Source organism: Bos grunniens, chromosome 8, assembly GCF_055505025.1.
Source record: "Bos grunniens cultivar Pamir isolate PY7600 chromosome 8, Bosgru_T2T1.0, whole genome shotgun sequence".
In the NCBI taxonomy this organism is placed as follows: Eukaryota; Metazoa; Chordata; class Mammalia; order Artiodactyla; family Bovidae; genus Bos; species Bos grunniens.
Window position 1 is genome coordinate 103,091,349 of NC_141172.1, and position 13,294 is coordinate 103,104,642.

The following is a 13,294-nucleotide window of genomic DNA, read 5'->3' on the forward strand; positions in this document are numbered from 1 at the left end:
TAAAATAATTAGGAAGGGATGAGTTTGGGATATTTATCATCTGTGTTTTTAATATAATTGATTTATCTGTAAGTTCATATAATTTAACTTTTCATCATGGTTTTATTTAATAATTGGCTCACAAAAGTGGGGAAAATTTAGCAACTGGCTCTCTAAACCACTGGAGCTGGAAGCGGGAATGGCTGGGGGAGGAGAAGTGCTCTGGAGAGTCGCTTGCTTTCCACCTCGGTCTCCGGACCAGGTTCTGAGCAGGGCGGACGTGCCAGGCTGCGGGGCTGAACTGGGCGGGAGCCTGTGGGAGAGACAGTGTCCGCGTTCCTTCTGTGAGAGTCACACTGGGTACCAACGGGGGTCTTCTCCCCTCACAGGGTGCTCCAGGACGGATGGGGGCCCAAGGAGAGCCGGGACTGGCTGGTTACGACGTAAGGAGCTCTGACCTCCCTGCTTTCTGGAATTCTGCCCCGCAGGCCTGGACTCAGGCCGCCTCGGCTGCTGCCCCCACCTCCTCCCAGCCGAGGGCCACACAGATTCATAGTCTCCCTCGTGCCCAGGAACACCTGGGTCCGCAGACCAGCAGTGGGCCAGACAGGGCTGGGGTGAACAGAGAGCCCCCCTGAATCCCTGGCCTCACTCAGTCCTTCTTCCCTGTGGTGGGTGCTGCACACACCTCGTGTCTGAACTTTGCAACTGCTCTCTGTGGAAGTGGTGGGTCGGAGCCCATTTTTGCATCCTAATTTGGCAACCCCCCCCCCCACCCTTTAGAGGCGGCCAAACCAAACACATGTTAGACATCTGGGAGGTGAGGCCTCAGATAGGCATGCGGCTTGCTCAGAAAGGGAAACTGAGGCTCGGGGAGCCAAAAGAATGTGTGTGCAAGGCCCGATGGCTTCTGAAGCTTGATGGTGGGATCCAGTGTCTGAAAGAGAAGCAGCAAGGAGAGGAGGAGAGGCAGAGGGCAAAGGAGAGGGGAGCTGGAGAGTGGGTGCTGGGAGCCCAAGGTGGGAGTCTGTACCTTCAGGCCTCACCCCGGCCTGGGAAAGCCTGCTGAGGCAAGCATTTGCCTCCTGCCTCTGCCCAGGAGGACACACCTAGGGGCTCTGCTGAGAACTGCACCCAGGTCTGCTCCAAGACGCCTGAGCAGAGGCTTCAGCCACTCAAGCAAACACCCCTCAGAGGAGTGTCTGGGGCCAACATGGCATGTCCAGGTGGCCATTGCTCAGAGAGGCACAGAGCCTGCTCAGAGGCACACAGTGAGTTGGGACAGAGCCAGGACCTGATCGCACAGCCCAGAGTGTCTCCATCTTTGAGTTCTTGTCCTTCATCCTCTGCTTCTCCCGACTCCTCCCTCCCCCGTGCTCTCACCTCCTGCCGTCTTACCTCTTGCAGGGACACAAAGGCATCATGGGACCCCTCGGACCTCCTGGACCAAAGGGTGAAAAGGTGGGTGTCTGGTCCTGGGTGGCAACTGCTTTCTCATATCTGGGGCCACTGGGACCAAGTCCTGGGGCCACTGAGGCTGGGCTAGCGTGGGTTCATGGCAGGCTCACCCCTGTTCATACCCTGGCCAGCCCAGAGGCCAGTGTCACCCTGGCTGTGGCCTTCAGGCAGGAGTCATTAGACCTACATTTAGCACAGGTGTCTTGGGTGTCCTGGCACCAGAGCAAAAGTGGACACAGTTGCTGCCTCTCTGGGGCTTCCGGTTGAGCAGGGGAAATGGACATCAGTGACGTAAGGGTGCCGTCTGTCACTTGTGTGAGGGTGGGGGGCAAAGCCTCACTAGTGAATGAGGTCACCTGGTGAGAGCCAGGGGAGGGCTTGGGATGGAAAGTGAGAAGCACCAGCATTTCAAGACCAGGAACCGCCCAGGCAGAGGGAAGGTGTGTCCAGGCCCCACCCCTTGGCTCCAGATTCAACAGAAGACAGGAAGTGGTAGAAGGAACCTCGCTGATGGCCGCACCCCTCCCCACTGTGTAGGTGGGGATGTGGATCCCACAAGTCTGAGGGTCACATTCTGAGACAGCACCGAGCTGGCCCAGGACCCAAGTCTCTGGGTCCTACATTAGCGGAGTCCCTTCCTTCCTTTCTTCCCTCTTCCCCTGATGGCTCAGCAGGAACAGGCTCCTATCAGGCGCCCCCCCACCCCACCCCACCGCCCACCATGGTCTCCTTGTTCCCGGCTCCCCAAGCCTCCTTTCTTTTGCCGAGTCAGCTCCCCACTAACTACATCCCGCTGTTGAGTGAATCACCCTGGCCTAGCTTGCCATCCAGCTGGCCCCTTCTTCCTGCTTGGAGAAGAACAGCTCTGCAACCAGAGTGGGCCGCAGGCTCTGACACATCCCACAGGAAGCCGCACAAGCCTCACACAGGACCCCGAGTCCCTCCTCGGCCCTCATGGTCTGCCAGGGCTGGTGCAGAAAGGGCTAACACGAAGCCTGAAACAAGAGGGTGCCTTCACTCTGGGCCGTCCACAGCCCCGGAGGCAGTCCCTGTGCCTGCGAGAGCTAGAGTCTGACCCAAATCTGCCCTGAGTCTGCTGGGGGCCCCAGCATTCCCCAAGCCTTGACTGCCTCATCTGTGAAGTGGATGGGTACCTCGGGCATGTGAAGCTAAGCAGGACATCACATATGCGTCAGCCAGATGCACTTTCTGATTCTATATGGTGTTATTTTGCGTTCAGTCATTCATCTGCTAACCAACAGGTGTTTATGGATTTATAATGGTTATTATAATGATTTAATATTTAGTATGTTCTCATCTCTGAGCATGGCAACCCGCTCCAGTACTCTTGCCTGGAAAATCCCATGGACAGGGGAGCCTGGTAGGCTGTGGTCCATGGGGTCGCTAAGAGTTGGGCAAGACTGAGCGACTTCACTTTCACTTTTCACTTTCATGCATTGGAGAAGGAAATGGCAACCCACTCCAGTATTCTTGCCTGGACAATCCCAGGGACAGAGGAGCCTAGTGGACTGCCATCTATAGGGTCACACAGAGTCAGACACGACTAAAGCAACTTAGCAGTAGCATCTCTGAGCTAGGGGCTGTGGAATGATGCCCTAGAGAGCTAGCCGACTCATTGGAAAAAAAAAAAAAAATCCTGATGCTGGGAAAGATTGAAGACGGAAGAAGGGGACAACAGAGGATGAGATGGTTGGATGGCATCACTGACTCAATGGACATGAGTTTGAGCAAGCTCCAGGAGATGGTGAAGGACAGGGAGGCCTGGTGTGCGGCAGTCCATGGGCCACAAAGGGTTGGACACAACTGAGCGACTGAACACCACCACCACCACATGAATGGTCACTAGTCACGGCGGGATGGCACTAGGGAGGGAGGAAGAGCAGGTTCCTGGGGGAGACCCCCGGGGCAGACCGCCCTCTCCAGGATTTCTTCACACTCATCACCATGACGCTGGCACGGAGGTGTCCGGACCCCACTTGACAGGGGGAGAAACAGAGTCTCCATGACACTGCAGGACTAGCTCAGGATCAGCGTGGGGTGTGGCAGGACCAGGATTCAGACTGTCTGATGCCAGGTCTTGCTTTTCCAGTTGGAAACAAGACACTGCAATGAACCAATATGTTGTTCAGCTTGGGGCTTCCCTCGGGGGTGTGTGTCTATCTTCAAAGGCAGTGGCCATAGGAACTGGGAGATGGGATGAGACTCTGGGAACAAGGAGAAAGGGGGATGGAAGGCTTCATCTTGGGGTGCGAAAAATGCATCCCCAAACTTCAGCTGCAGTGTGCGGCGGGTAGGAGAGGGGGATGTCTGTATAGCTAGCTTTGGGCCCCATCATTGCTTTGATTCTTGTATGACCTTGGCTAAAACCCTTCCTTCCCTGGGTCTCAGTTTCTTCGTCTGTAAAATGGGAGCAATGGTCACAGCAGCATAGGTATGTTACATGGATTCTATGAAACATGCCTCACGAAGTACCTGGCGCACAGAACCCATGAGGTAAACACCAAGTAAAGCCCCCCAGTCCAGCTCTCTCCCTTCACACAAAGACGGAGCCTTGGGACAAGAAGCCAAAGAGAGTGGTCAGGGAGAAGAGGGAATCCCTGCTTCTTGGGCCAGCCACCACCCCCCCTTCCTGGCTACAGCTGGTTCTAGGCCTCAGGCCTACTCTCCTGCCTTCGGTCTCTGCCCACAGGAGCCACAGGGGCCCCAGGCCAAGGCGTACGGCCGCCAGCCCTCAGGACTGATTTGGGCCTGGGACAGGCTCCAGCCCCCGGGACTGTCCCCTCTCTCTTGCCTCTCAGACCTCCCCTTCAGTCCCTGCCAGCAGCCAGGGGGCTTGGAGGTACCCTGGCTTGAGCCGCCTGCCCAGAATGTCCCCCCATGGGAGGTGACACTAGTTATCTGGGGCTAGATCATGCTGAGCCCTCAGGCTCTGCCTACACCTTCCTTGTAGCTGGCACATGGCTTCCAGCCACCCGTCCTGTGGGTGGACCAGGGCCCAGGGTGACCTGCCATGGCCCAAGGACCTCGGCTTTAAACTCTGCTCCTCCCCCTGTCTCTCTGTCCACCTCCGTGCCATGCATCCTCCCAGCTGTTATCATTATCAACAACAGCAGTTTCTACAGAGCCTCTTCTCTGTGTGCTGAGAGCTTACCATACCGCTGCTTCCTGGGTCATCAGAGCAGAGCTATGAGACAGGAGAATCTCATTTTGCAGACAAGAAACTGTCTTATGAGCAAGACCCGCAAGTGGGTGACTGCTGAGTGCCTCCTAGGGAGGCTCAGGGCCTTCCCTGGGGCTCCCATCAAGAGTTGGAGGGTCATCCTAAAGCAGGTTCTCCGCCCACCTTCTCCCAGCAAGGGTCGGAGAAAGGGGCTCTTTCATTGAGGACTGAATGGCTAAGCAGCTTACACCACCTCTTTGTGCCTCAGTGTCCTCATCTGTAAACTGGGAGAATAATATCACCTATTTTGTGAGACTGTTGGCAGAATTCAGCCTTCCCAGGTGGCGCTAGTGGTAAAGCACTCGCCTGCCAATACAGGAGACATAAGAAACATGGATTTGATCCCCGAGTTGGGAAGATCCCCTGGAGGAAAGCATGGCAACCCACTCCAGTATTCTTACCTGGAGAATCCCAGGGACAGAGGAGGCTGGTGGGCTGCAGTTCATAGCGTTCAAAGTGTTCTACACAACTGAAGGGGTTTAGCACACAGACAATGCTGGGAGGATTCATTGAGTGTCTGCGTGCAGCTGTGGCGGTCGGTGCTCACGCTTGCCAGCTGTTGGAATTATTGTCACTGCCTGCTGAGTACCATGCAGGGACTTCTGCTTCACTTCATGGAAGCCCTACCACCTTCCCTGGGTATCAACATTGTCCCCTTCACTGCCCCACTACCCCCATTTCGCAGCTGAGGAAAAGCTCTGAGACCGGAAGGGCCGTGTTGAAGGCCTGGGCAGCTGGTCCCCTACAAAGCCAGGTGTAGCCAAGTCTCGGCTCAGCTACCCTGGCTGACAGCCTGAGAGTGTCGGCCTCGGGGTATCCAGCCTGAAAATAAAAGTGATAGTCACTTGGTCGTGCCTGACTCTTTGCAACTGCATGGACCATAGCCCGCCAGGCTCCTCTGTCCATGGAATTCTCCAGGCAAGAATACTGGAGTGGGTAGCCATTCCCTTTTCCAGGGGATTTTCCTGAGCCAGGGATCGAACCTGGGTCTCCTGCATTGCAGGTGGATTCTCTACCATCTGAGCCATCAGGGAAGCCCCCAGGGAAGTCCAGCCTAGGGGAGGGTAAAGAGCAGTGTCCTGTGTTCCGAATTCCTGCTTCCATGCTCGGGTCTGCCTTGGACCCCATGTCTTCCCTTCCCTCTTGGCCTCAGTCTTTCTGTCTGTGACCCTAAGTAGACTGGGTTCTTCATCTCTGATGAAGGCCCTCTTGGCCTCAATGTGGAGTGTCTGGAGTTCCCCAGGAGCAGGGAGTTTGTCTTAACGCTGGTTTCGCCTCCGCAGGGGGAGCAGGGCGAGGACGGCAAGGCTGAGGGGCCCCCTGGACCACCTGGAGATCGGGTAAGGGCCCCCCCATCCACCCCCTGGACCACTGCCAGGGTGGAGCCCCAAGCCCCAGCTGTGTGGGGAGCAGGGGGAGGCTGCTGCGAGCTCCGCTGAGGGCGTGGCCCAGGAGGCCCCGGTCTGGCAACCCCTGCAGTCTTCTATTGTTGTCCTTTTCATTTAGGGCCCTGTGGGTGATCGAGGAGACCGTGGCGAACCAGGGGACCCTGGATACCCTGTAAGTATTCAGAGCTCCTACTTGCTGGCAGCATCGCAAGCGTTGTAAGAGGTCATTCCTTGGCCTCCGTTTCATGCAACCTGGAATTAGAACGGCCTTCACCAGGAAACGGGCCTGTCCTGCCACCACGAGTGCCCAGGTTTTAAGCATCCCTAAGGGCTCAATTCATACTGAAAGGGGAAGGGTCCGAGATCTTTCCTGAGGGAGGGAGACCCTTCCCCTCCAGGACCCTCAGTATCCCCATCTATGACTGAGAACAGCTCTCCCAGCAGAAGCAATGAGGACAGGCCACTGAACGAGCACCCAGCCCCACCCCCCACGCCCACCCAGGCTCTTCACCCTTCATCCTTGATGGCGGGAGTCCTTTCCTTTATTCATGCTCAGTTGTGTCCTACTGTTTGTAATCCCCACAGACTGTAGCCCTCCAGACTCTTCTGTCCATGGAGTTCTCCAGACGAGAATACAGGAGTGGGTTGCCATTTCTTCCTCCAGGGGATCTTCTCAACCCGGGGATCGAACCCGAGTCTTTTCTGTCTCCTACACTGGCTGGTGGCTTCTTTCCCAACTGCACCACTGCCCATTTTGCAGATGAAGAAGCTGAGACTTAAGGGGACAGTGAACCATGGCTAAGAATAAGAACAAAGACTTCCTTGGGGTCCTCCAGGCTAGCAGTTGCCCTGGCCCCCACTCCCTCCAAGATGAGCCCCTTCACCTGTCTCTGCTTGACTTCCAGGGACAGGAGGGTGTACAAGGCCTCCGTGGAAATCCAGGCCAGCAGGGCCAACCCGTGAGTGGTGCTTCCTGTCCCATCCCCCTCCTGCCCTGAGAGGGGGGCTGGTGGAGAAGCAGTGGGGGAATTAGAGATCTGGTCTCTTTAAAGCTTAAAGAGACCTGCCCTGCGGGAGGGCCTGGGACAGCCCATTCTGGTTTCTCCTGCCCTGACCCTGGGGGCACCCCCAGAGCCTGCACCCCCAAACCCCTCCCCACCCCTCCCCCTCCAGGCGGAGACTGGCCACCCTCCCCGGGAGAGAATCCTGGGGCTGCCTTGCGTCATCTCACCTTGGTTTGCAGGGGCATCCGGGACCCCGGGGACGGCCGGGCCCCAAAGGATCGAAAGGGGAAGAGGTAAGAGGCCCGGATGCTCACGGGAAGGTAGACCCTGGGAAGGGAAAGACCAGCCTAAGCACATAGCCCGTGAGAGGCAGCACTGGGGTGTGATGAGAAGGAGAGGGAACCACGGGCCGCTGCAGGGCGTGTTCCGGCCAGGATTCCTTCAGTGGGCCTGAGGGCCAGGAGATGACCAGTCCCAATCATAGAACCTCTGGGAGGGGGACCACCTATTCAGTCAGCTAGTGGGATTTGAACCCCGGGCAGTCAGTATCCAAAGCTGGCCTCCCTTTCCACCACAATGCACTGCAGAAAGAAAACTGGGAGCAGTGAAGTGAGAACATGTGGAGGAAGACAGGGAGCGTGACACTCATGGAGGAATTCGGAGGCGGTGGAGAGGGAATTTCCTGCCTTCACCCAGGCCTCCTGGATCGGCCTCCACTGAGGCTGGGCGAGGGCTGTCTCACTGCCCTCAACTTCCTCCCAGGGGTGCACACACACACGCCTTCCTTCTGCTCGCACACACACTCCTCACCCTTCCGGGATACCCACACCCCTGAGGATCACACAGACCTGCCAGCCATGGGGCTTAGCTCCCACCAGGAAGTTGCCAATGCCTGGACCCTCTGCCACCGGGTTCCCAGTGAGGGCCCAGGGCCCAGAGCAGGGTCAGGGACCGCACCTGGCAGGTCTCAAGGCTGGCCTTGACCCTGGGCTTCTGGGTGGGGGTGCCTGGGCCCATTGGCAGATGCAGATGCCGAGGTAGAGGGGCAGGGCTGAGCCACAGAGGGATCTCCCTTCTGGAGCCCCTTGGGTTCTGCGCCTCCTCCAGGAAGCCTCCATCGTGTGCCCCTTGATTTTTCAGGGGCCAAAGGGAAAGCAAGGCAAGGCTGGGGCGCCAGGACGGAGGGGGATCCAGGTGAGTGGCTTACAGCTTTTCGCTCACCCACCCCACCCCCTGCCGTCCCCAGAAGCCCTCACCAGCTTCTCGTTTACTCCCAGGGCCTGCAGGGGCTCCCAGGGCCTCGGGGCGTGGTGGGGAGACAGGGCCCCGAGGGTGTTGCTGGACCAGATGGGCTTCCTGGCCGCGATGGTCAAGCAGGACAGCAGGTGAGCTGGACTGGGGGTTAACAGAGGGTGTCTCTGTTCGAGACGAGGTGCGCGTGTGGTGGGATGTGGGGTGCCATAGGCCATGGGCCAGGAGGAGCAGGTTTGGGAACTTGGATGGGCAGAATCAGCGTATCTAGAAGTTTCCTGCATGGTCAGTGGCTTCATTCTGTGGTACTTGGACAATGGCCTGTCTCACTGTCTCTCCTCCATGCCAGCACCCAGAGGGACAACCCCTGTCCAGGGCAGAGAGCTTCTGGTTTTTAAGATCCCTCATCTCCCTACCCACGAATCTTCAAGTCCTCTTGCCGCACTGGTCCAGCCATTCTCACACATGGCCTCCATCCCCGAGTCTGACCTCCACCCCCACCAGGCTTCTCCCACGCTGGTGGATTTTGAAGTCACCATGCCTCCTTGGCTGCCTATTTCCTGAAACATGAAAAATTCTCCTTTGCCCTCTTTCTTCACAGGGGGAGCAAGGAGATGACGGGGACCCCGGGCCCATGGGCCCTGCTGGGAAGAGAGGAGATCCAGGTGTGGCTGGCTTGCCTGGAGCACAGGGGCCCCCAGGATTCAAGGTCAGACACTTGTTAATGCTCTTATCCGCCCTCCACCCTTTCTGCCTTGGTACTGACTACAGTGACCCTGACTACAGGGCTGACATGGGCACCCATGTCCCAGGGACAGTGAGAAAAATGGACTCTACTTCCTCAGGGGTCCCTCCCCAAGCTTGAACCTGGCTTGCTGCTGCTGCTGCTAAGTCACTTCAGTCGTGTCCAACTCTGTGCGACCCCATAGACGGCAGCCCACCAGGCTCCCCCGTCCCTGGGATTCTCCAGGCAAGAACACTGGAGTGGGTTGCCATTTCCTTCTCCAATGCATGCAAGTGAAAAGTGAAAGTGAAGTCGCTCAGTCGTGTCTGACTCTTAGCGACCCCATGGACTGCAGCCCACTAGGCTCCTCCGTCCATGGGATTTTCCAGGCAAGAGTACTGGAGTGGGGTGCCATTGCCTTCTCCTGGCTTAAAGGATAGTTAACCCCTGGAGCTATAATACTGCCCCCTATCAGGCCTTTGAGGTTGTCAACTGTTTGTTGAGCTGTCCGTGGGCGCCCTCTTGTGGGCCTTGTGGGGCAATGGCTGTTGCTGGCTGCTGGGACCCTCCAAGGCATCTTTTTAGGAAGTTTCCTTGCTCGGTGGGGGAGGCAGTCATGAGGCTGTCTGAGCCCAGGGTTAGACACTGAAGGGAAAATTGAGATGAATGAATGAGGCTCTCACCCTCTCTGAGCTTGAAGTTTAGTTGGAGAGAGGCTGTAACCCTCTTTAAAGACAGAGGGCAGAGGGGAGAGGTGGCCTTGGCCTGTGGAAGATTTAAATGAGGCAAGAAGGGGAGGCGACGTTCCAGACAAGAGGAAGAGTGTGAGTGGAGGTAGCGACTGCCTGGCCTGTTGGGAAGAAACCGTGAAGACGGTGTGTGAGAGAGCTGTCAGGAAGTGGGCCCTTGAATGCCAGAACAAGAAAAGAGACTTTCTTCTTAAGCAGGCTGAAGTTTGAGCACCCTCCCCCATCCCCAGACCTACACCTGTTGCCCCAGCAACCAGAGATGTTTACCGACCCGGTGGAATCCCTGTTCTGTCTCTCCAGCTGCCCTCCCCATCTCCTAGAGCCGTTTTCTCCCGTTGACTGGTCATCTTGGTGTGTTTCTTTAAGGGTGAAAGTGGGCTGCCTGGGCAGATGGGACCCCCTGGCAAGCGAGGGACAGAAGGCGGCATGGGGCTTCCTGGGAACCAGGGGGAGCCTGGATCCAAAGGCCAGCCGGTGAGTGAGCCCCAGGGAACACACATGTTCCCACACATGCACACACACGCACGCAGAACCACCAGCCATCTTCCTGCACTGTGAAAAGCACGGAGCAACCCTCTCCATGGGCACGAGATCCCACTCTGCCTCCCCCGAGTCAGGGATGAGGGGATGCAAGAAAGCTGAGGAGCGAGATGTGAGTGGTCCCTTAAGAATGAGGAGAGGCCATCCCAACCAGAACCTTAAGTAGCCTGAAGTAACCTTGAATCTGGATTTCCCAGGTGGCGCTAGTAGAAAGAACCCACATGCCCCTGCAAGAGACTGTAAGAAACATGGGTTTAATCCCTGGGTCGGGAAGATCCCCTGGAGGAGGGCATGGCAACCCACTCCAGTATTGTTGCCTAGAGAATCCTGTGGACAGAGGAGCCTGGAGGGCTTCAGTCCACAGGGTCACAAAGAGTCAGACACGACTGAAGCGACTTAGCACACACACAGCCTTGGATCTATTCGAGAAATTACATCTATAGTTTGAAAACTTCCCACAAAGGTTCAGATGACTTCACTGGTAAATTCTAGTCATTGTTTATGGAAGAAAAATTCCAATTCTGCATACACTCTTCCATAAAATTGAAGGGAAGGGATACTTCCAAACACATGCTGTGAGGTTAGCATTACCCTGATGTCTATGCTAGACAAAGATTACAAGAAAAGAAAACCACCGACCTCAGACTACAATATACCTCAGAAGTATAGACACAAAAGTTCTCGATACTGTTTTAGAAAAATCAGTCAAAGAATACATTAAAAGAATGATATGTCAAGATCAAGTGAGATTTGAAACTTCCCTGGTGGCCCAGTGGCTAAGACACCATGCTCCCAATGCAGGGGGCCCGGGTTCGATCCCTGGTCAGGGAACTAGATCCCACATGCACCACCAAGAGTTCACATGCCACAGCTACAAATCCTGCATGTTGCAACTAAAAATAAGATAAAATCCCACAAGCTGCAGGTAAGAACCCACACAGTCAAATAAAGAAATGTATTTTTTTAAAAAAGAAGATCAAGTGAATCAGGAAAAAAAGATCAGGAATGTAAGGTTAGTATAACATTTAAAAATAAGTCAATATAATTCACCATATTAACAAGCTAAAATTTGTTGTTTAGTCGCTCAGTCGTGTCCGACTCTTTGTGACCCCACGGACTGCAGCACCCCAGGCCTCCCTGTCCATCACCATCTCCCAGAGTTTGCTCAAACTCATGTCCACTGAGTCGGTGATGCCATCCAACCATCTCATCCTCTGTTGTCCCCTTCTCCTCCTGCCCACAATCTTCCCCAGACTAAAATAGAAGATCCAATTAATCATTTCAGTAGATGCAAGAAAAGCAAATGATAGAATCCAACTCCATTTCTGATAAAAATTCTCAACAAACTTGGTATAGAAAAAACTTCCTCAACTTGATAAAGGACAGTCATGAAAAATCTATAGTTACTATCGTAGTTCCTAGTGAAGGATTAAATTATTTCTCCCAAAGAGCAGAAATAAGTCAGATACCTGCTCACACCACTTTTGTTCAACATTGTGTTGGCATTTCTAGCCACTGCTGTCGGGCATCATGTTTGTGAGCCATTCACATTCATTTGCCTTGAGGTGGAGTGGCTGATATCCCTTCAAAGAGGCAGGCCTGGGGGTCCTGCCCGACTGGCCAGGCACCTTATCTTGGCCTCACTTGCCCTGTCTCATCTTGTTCTCCCCGTAGGGTGACTCTGGTGAGATGGGATTCCCAGGAATGGCTGGCCTCTTTGGACCCAAGGTACAGATTCTCTATTCCTCTTGGGGTCCTGTCCATCCACCTGCTTGTTCACTTATTATTTCTTGGGCACAAATATTTCTTGTTCACAAATATTTCTTGGGCATTTGCAATGGGGGCTGGAACACAGCCAGAATCTAGCATGAACACCCTTGTCTCCCAGCCTAATGTTCCAGCAGACCTGGGTTCTAAGCCCAGCTCCGCGGTTTATCTGCTCTGTGCCTGAGCAAGTTACTTGGTCTCTCCAAGCCTCAGTTTTCTCATCTATAAAATGGGTGCAGTAGCAGCAAAGGGTTGTTACAATGAAGATTAAACCTACACCATTTAGCGCTGAGCCAGCACGCTGCCTGCTGCATACTAATTGTGGACATTTGTTCCTCTTTCTGGAGCCTCTCAGGGAAGGCCTCTCTTGACCGGGAGGGCAAAAGTTGGGCAGACCCCAGGGGTGGCGGAGCTGCTGGAGCCCTCGCCCAGCGGCCACCCAGACACAGCAGCCCTTCTCCATCTCCCGCAGGGCCCCCAAGGAGACGTCGGTTTCAAAGGCATCCAGGGCCCTCGGGGGCCTCCTGGCTTGATGGTGAGTCCTCCCCTGTCTGTCCCAGCACGGTCAGTCACCCGAGGCCGGCCAGCCATCAGCTGGGTGACGTCACCCTTCCTGTTCCTTCAGTCTTGAGCCTTCTCTGCCCACTATCTCCCCTCCTGTTTCTACACCTTTTCTTAACATTTATTTTTTAATTGGAGGATAATTGCTTTACAATGTTGTGTTCGTTTCTGCGTACGATGTGAATCAGCCATAAGCATACATATGTCCCCTCCCTCTCGAACCTCCCTCCCACCCCCTACCCTGCTTCCACACCTTTGCTCGTGATCTTCCTGCCAGCTGGCCTGCTGTCTTTCCCGCTTTCACCTGCTCCCATCCCCCACCAATGGCCCACTGTAACGCACACCACTCGGGCTCAGCAGATGTGCAGCCTGGCCCCACCTGGGGAGGTCTCCCTTCCATCTCCTGGGGGCCTTCAGGCTGCCCCCTACCCTCCTGTCCTGGTGACTGTGTTCCCCAGGCGCTGGGATGAGAACACACAAGCCTTTCTCTCCCCTTTAGGGAAAGGAAGGTATCATCGGGCCCCTGGGAATCCTGGGACCTTCGGGACGCCAGGTATGTGCTGGGGGCTGGCCAGAAAGACCACTGGGGCAAGACTGTTTGTGTGACCTAGAGCCAGTCTGAGCCTCAGTTT

General features: G+C 55.4%; 1 protein-coding gene and 1 long non-coding RNA gene across 7 annotated transcripts in view; one reads left to right on the plus strand and one right to left on the minus strand.

Annotated features, from left to right (window-relative positions):
- Nucleotides 1-13,294, plus strand: part of COL27A1 (collagen type XXVII alpha 1 chain) — a 153,205-nt gene that overhangs the window by 120,103 nt on the left and 19,808 nt on the right. For all 6 annotated transcript variants that reach the window (XM_086413851.1, XM_086413850.1, XM_086413852.1 and 3 more), the window contains 13 exons: nt 369-422; nt 1,387-1,440; nt 5,962-6,018; nt 6,185-6,238; nt 6,972-7,025; nt 7,310-7,363; nt 8,211-8,264; nt 8,348-8,455; nt 8,923-9,030; nt 10,161-10,268; nt 12,009-12,062; nt 12,574-12,636; nt 13,162-13,215. In XM_086413851.1, the coding sequence (XP_086269977.1) occupies nt 369-422; nt 1,387-1,440; nt 5,962-6,018; nt 6,185-6,238; nt 6,972-7,025; nt 7,310-7,363; nt 8,211-8,264; nt 8,348-8,455; nt 8,923-9,030; nt 10,161-10,268; nt 12,009-12,062; nt 12,574-12,636; nt 13,162-13,215 (876 nt within the window). The remainder of the gene's footprint in view (nt 1-368; nt 423-1,386; nt 1,441-5,961; nt 6,019-6,184; nt 6,239-6,971; nt 7,026-7,309; nt 7,364-8,210; nt 8,265-8,347; nt 8,456-8,922; nt 9,031-10,160; nt 10,269-12,008; nt 12,063-12,573; nt 12,637-13,161; nt 13,216-13,294) is intronic.
- Nucleotides 83-5,214, minus strand: LOC147367853 (uncharacterized). Its single transcript, XR_015168747.1, has 2 exons — nt 5,080-5,214; nt 83-292 (listed from the first exon to the last, which is right to left on the minus strand). It is a non-coding gene; the product is annotated as an uncharacterized LOC147367853 (long non-coding RNA).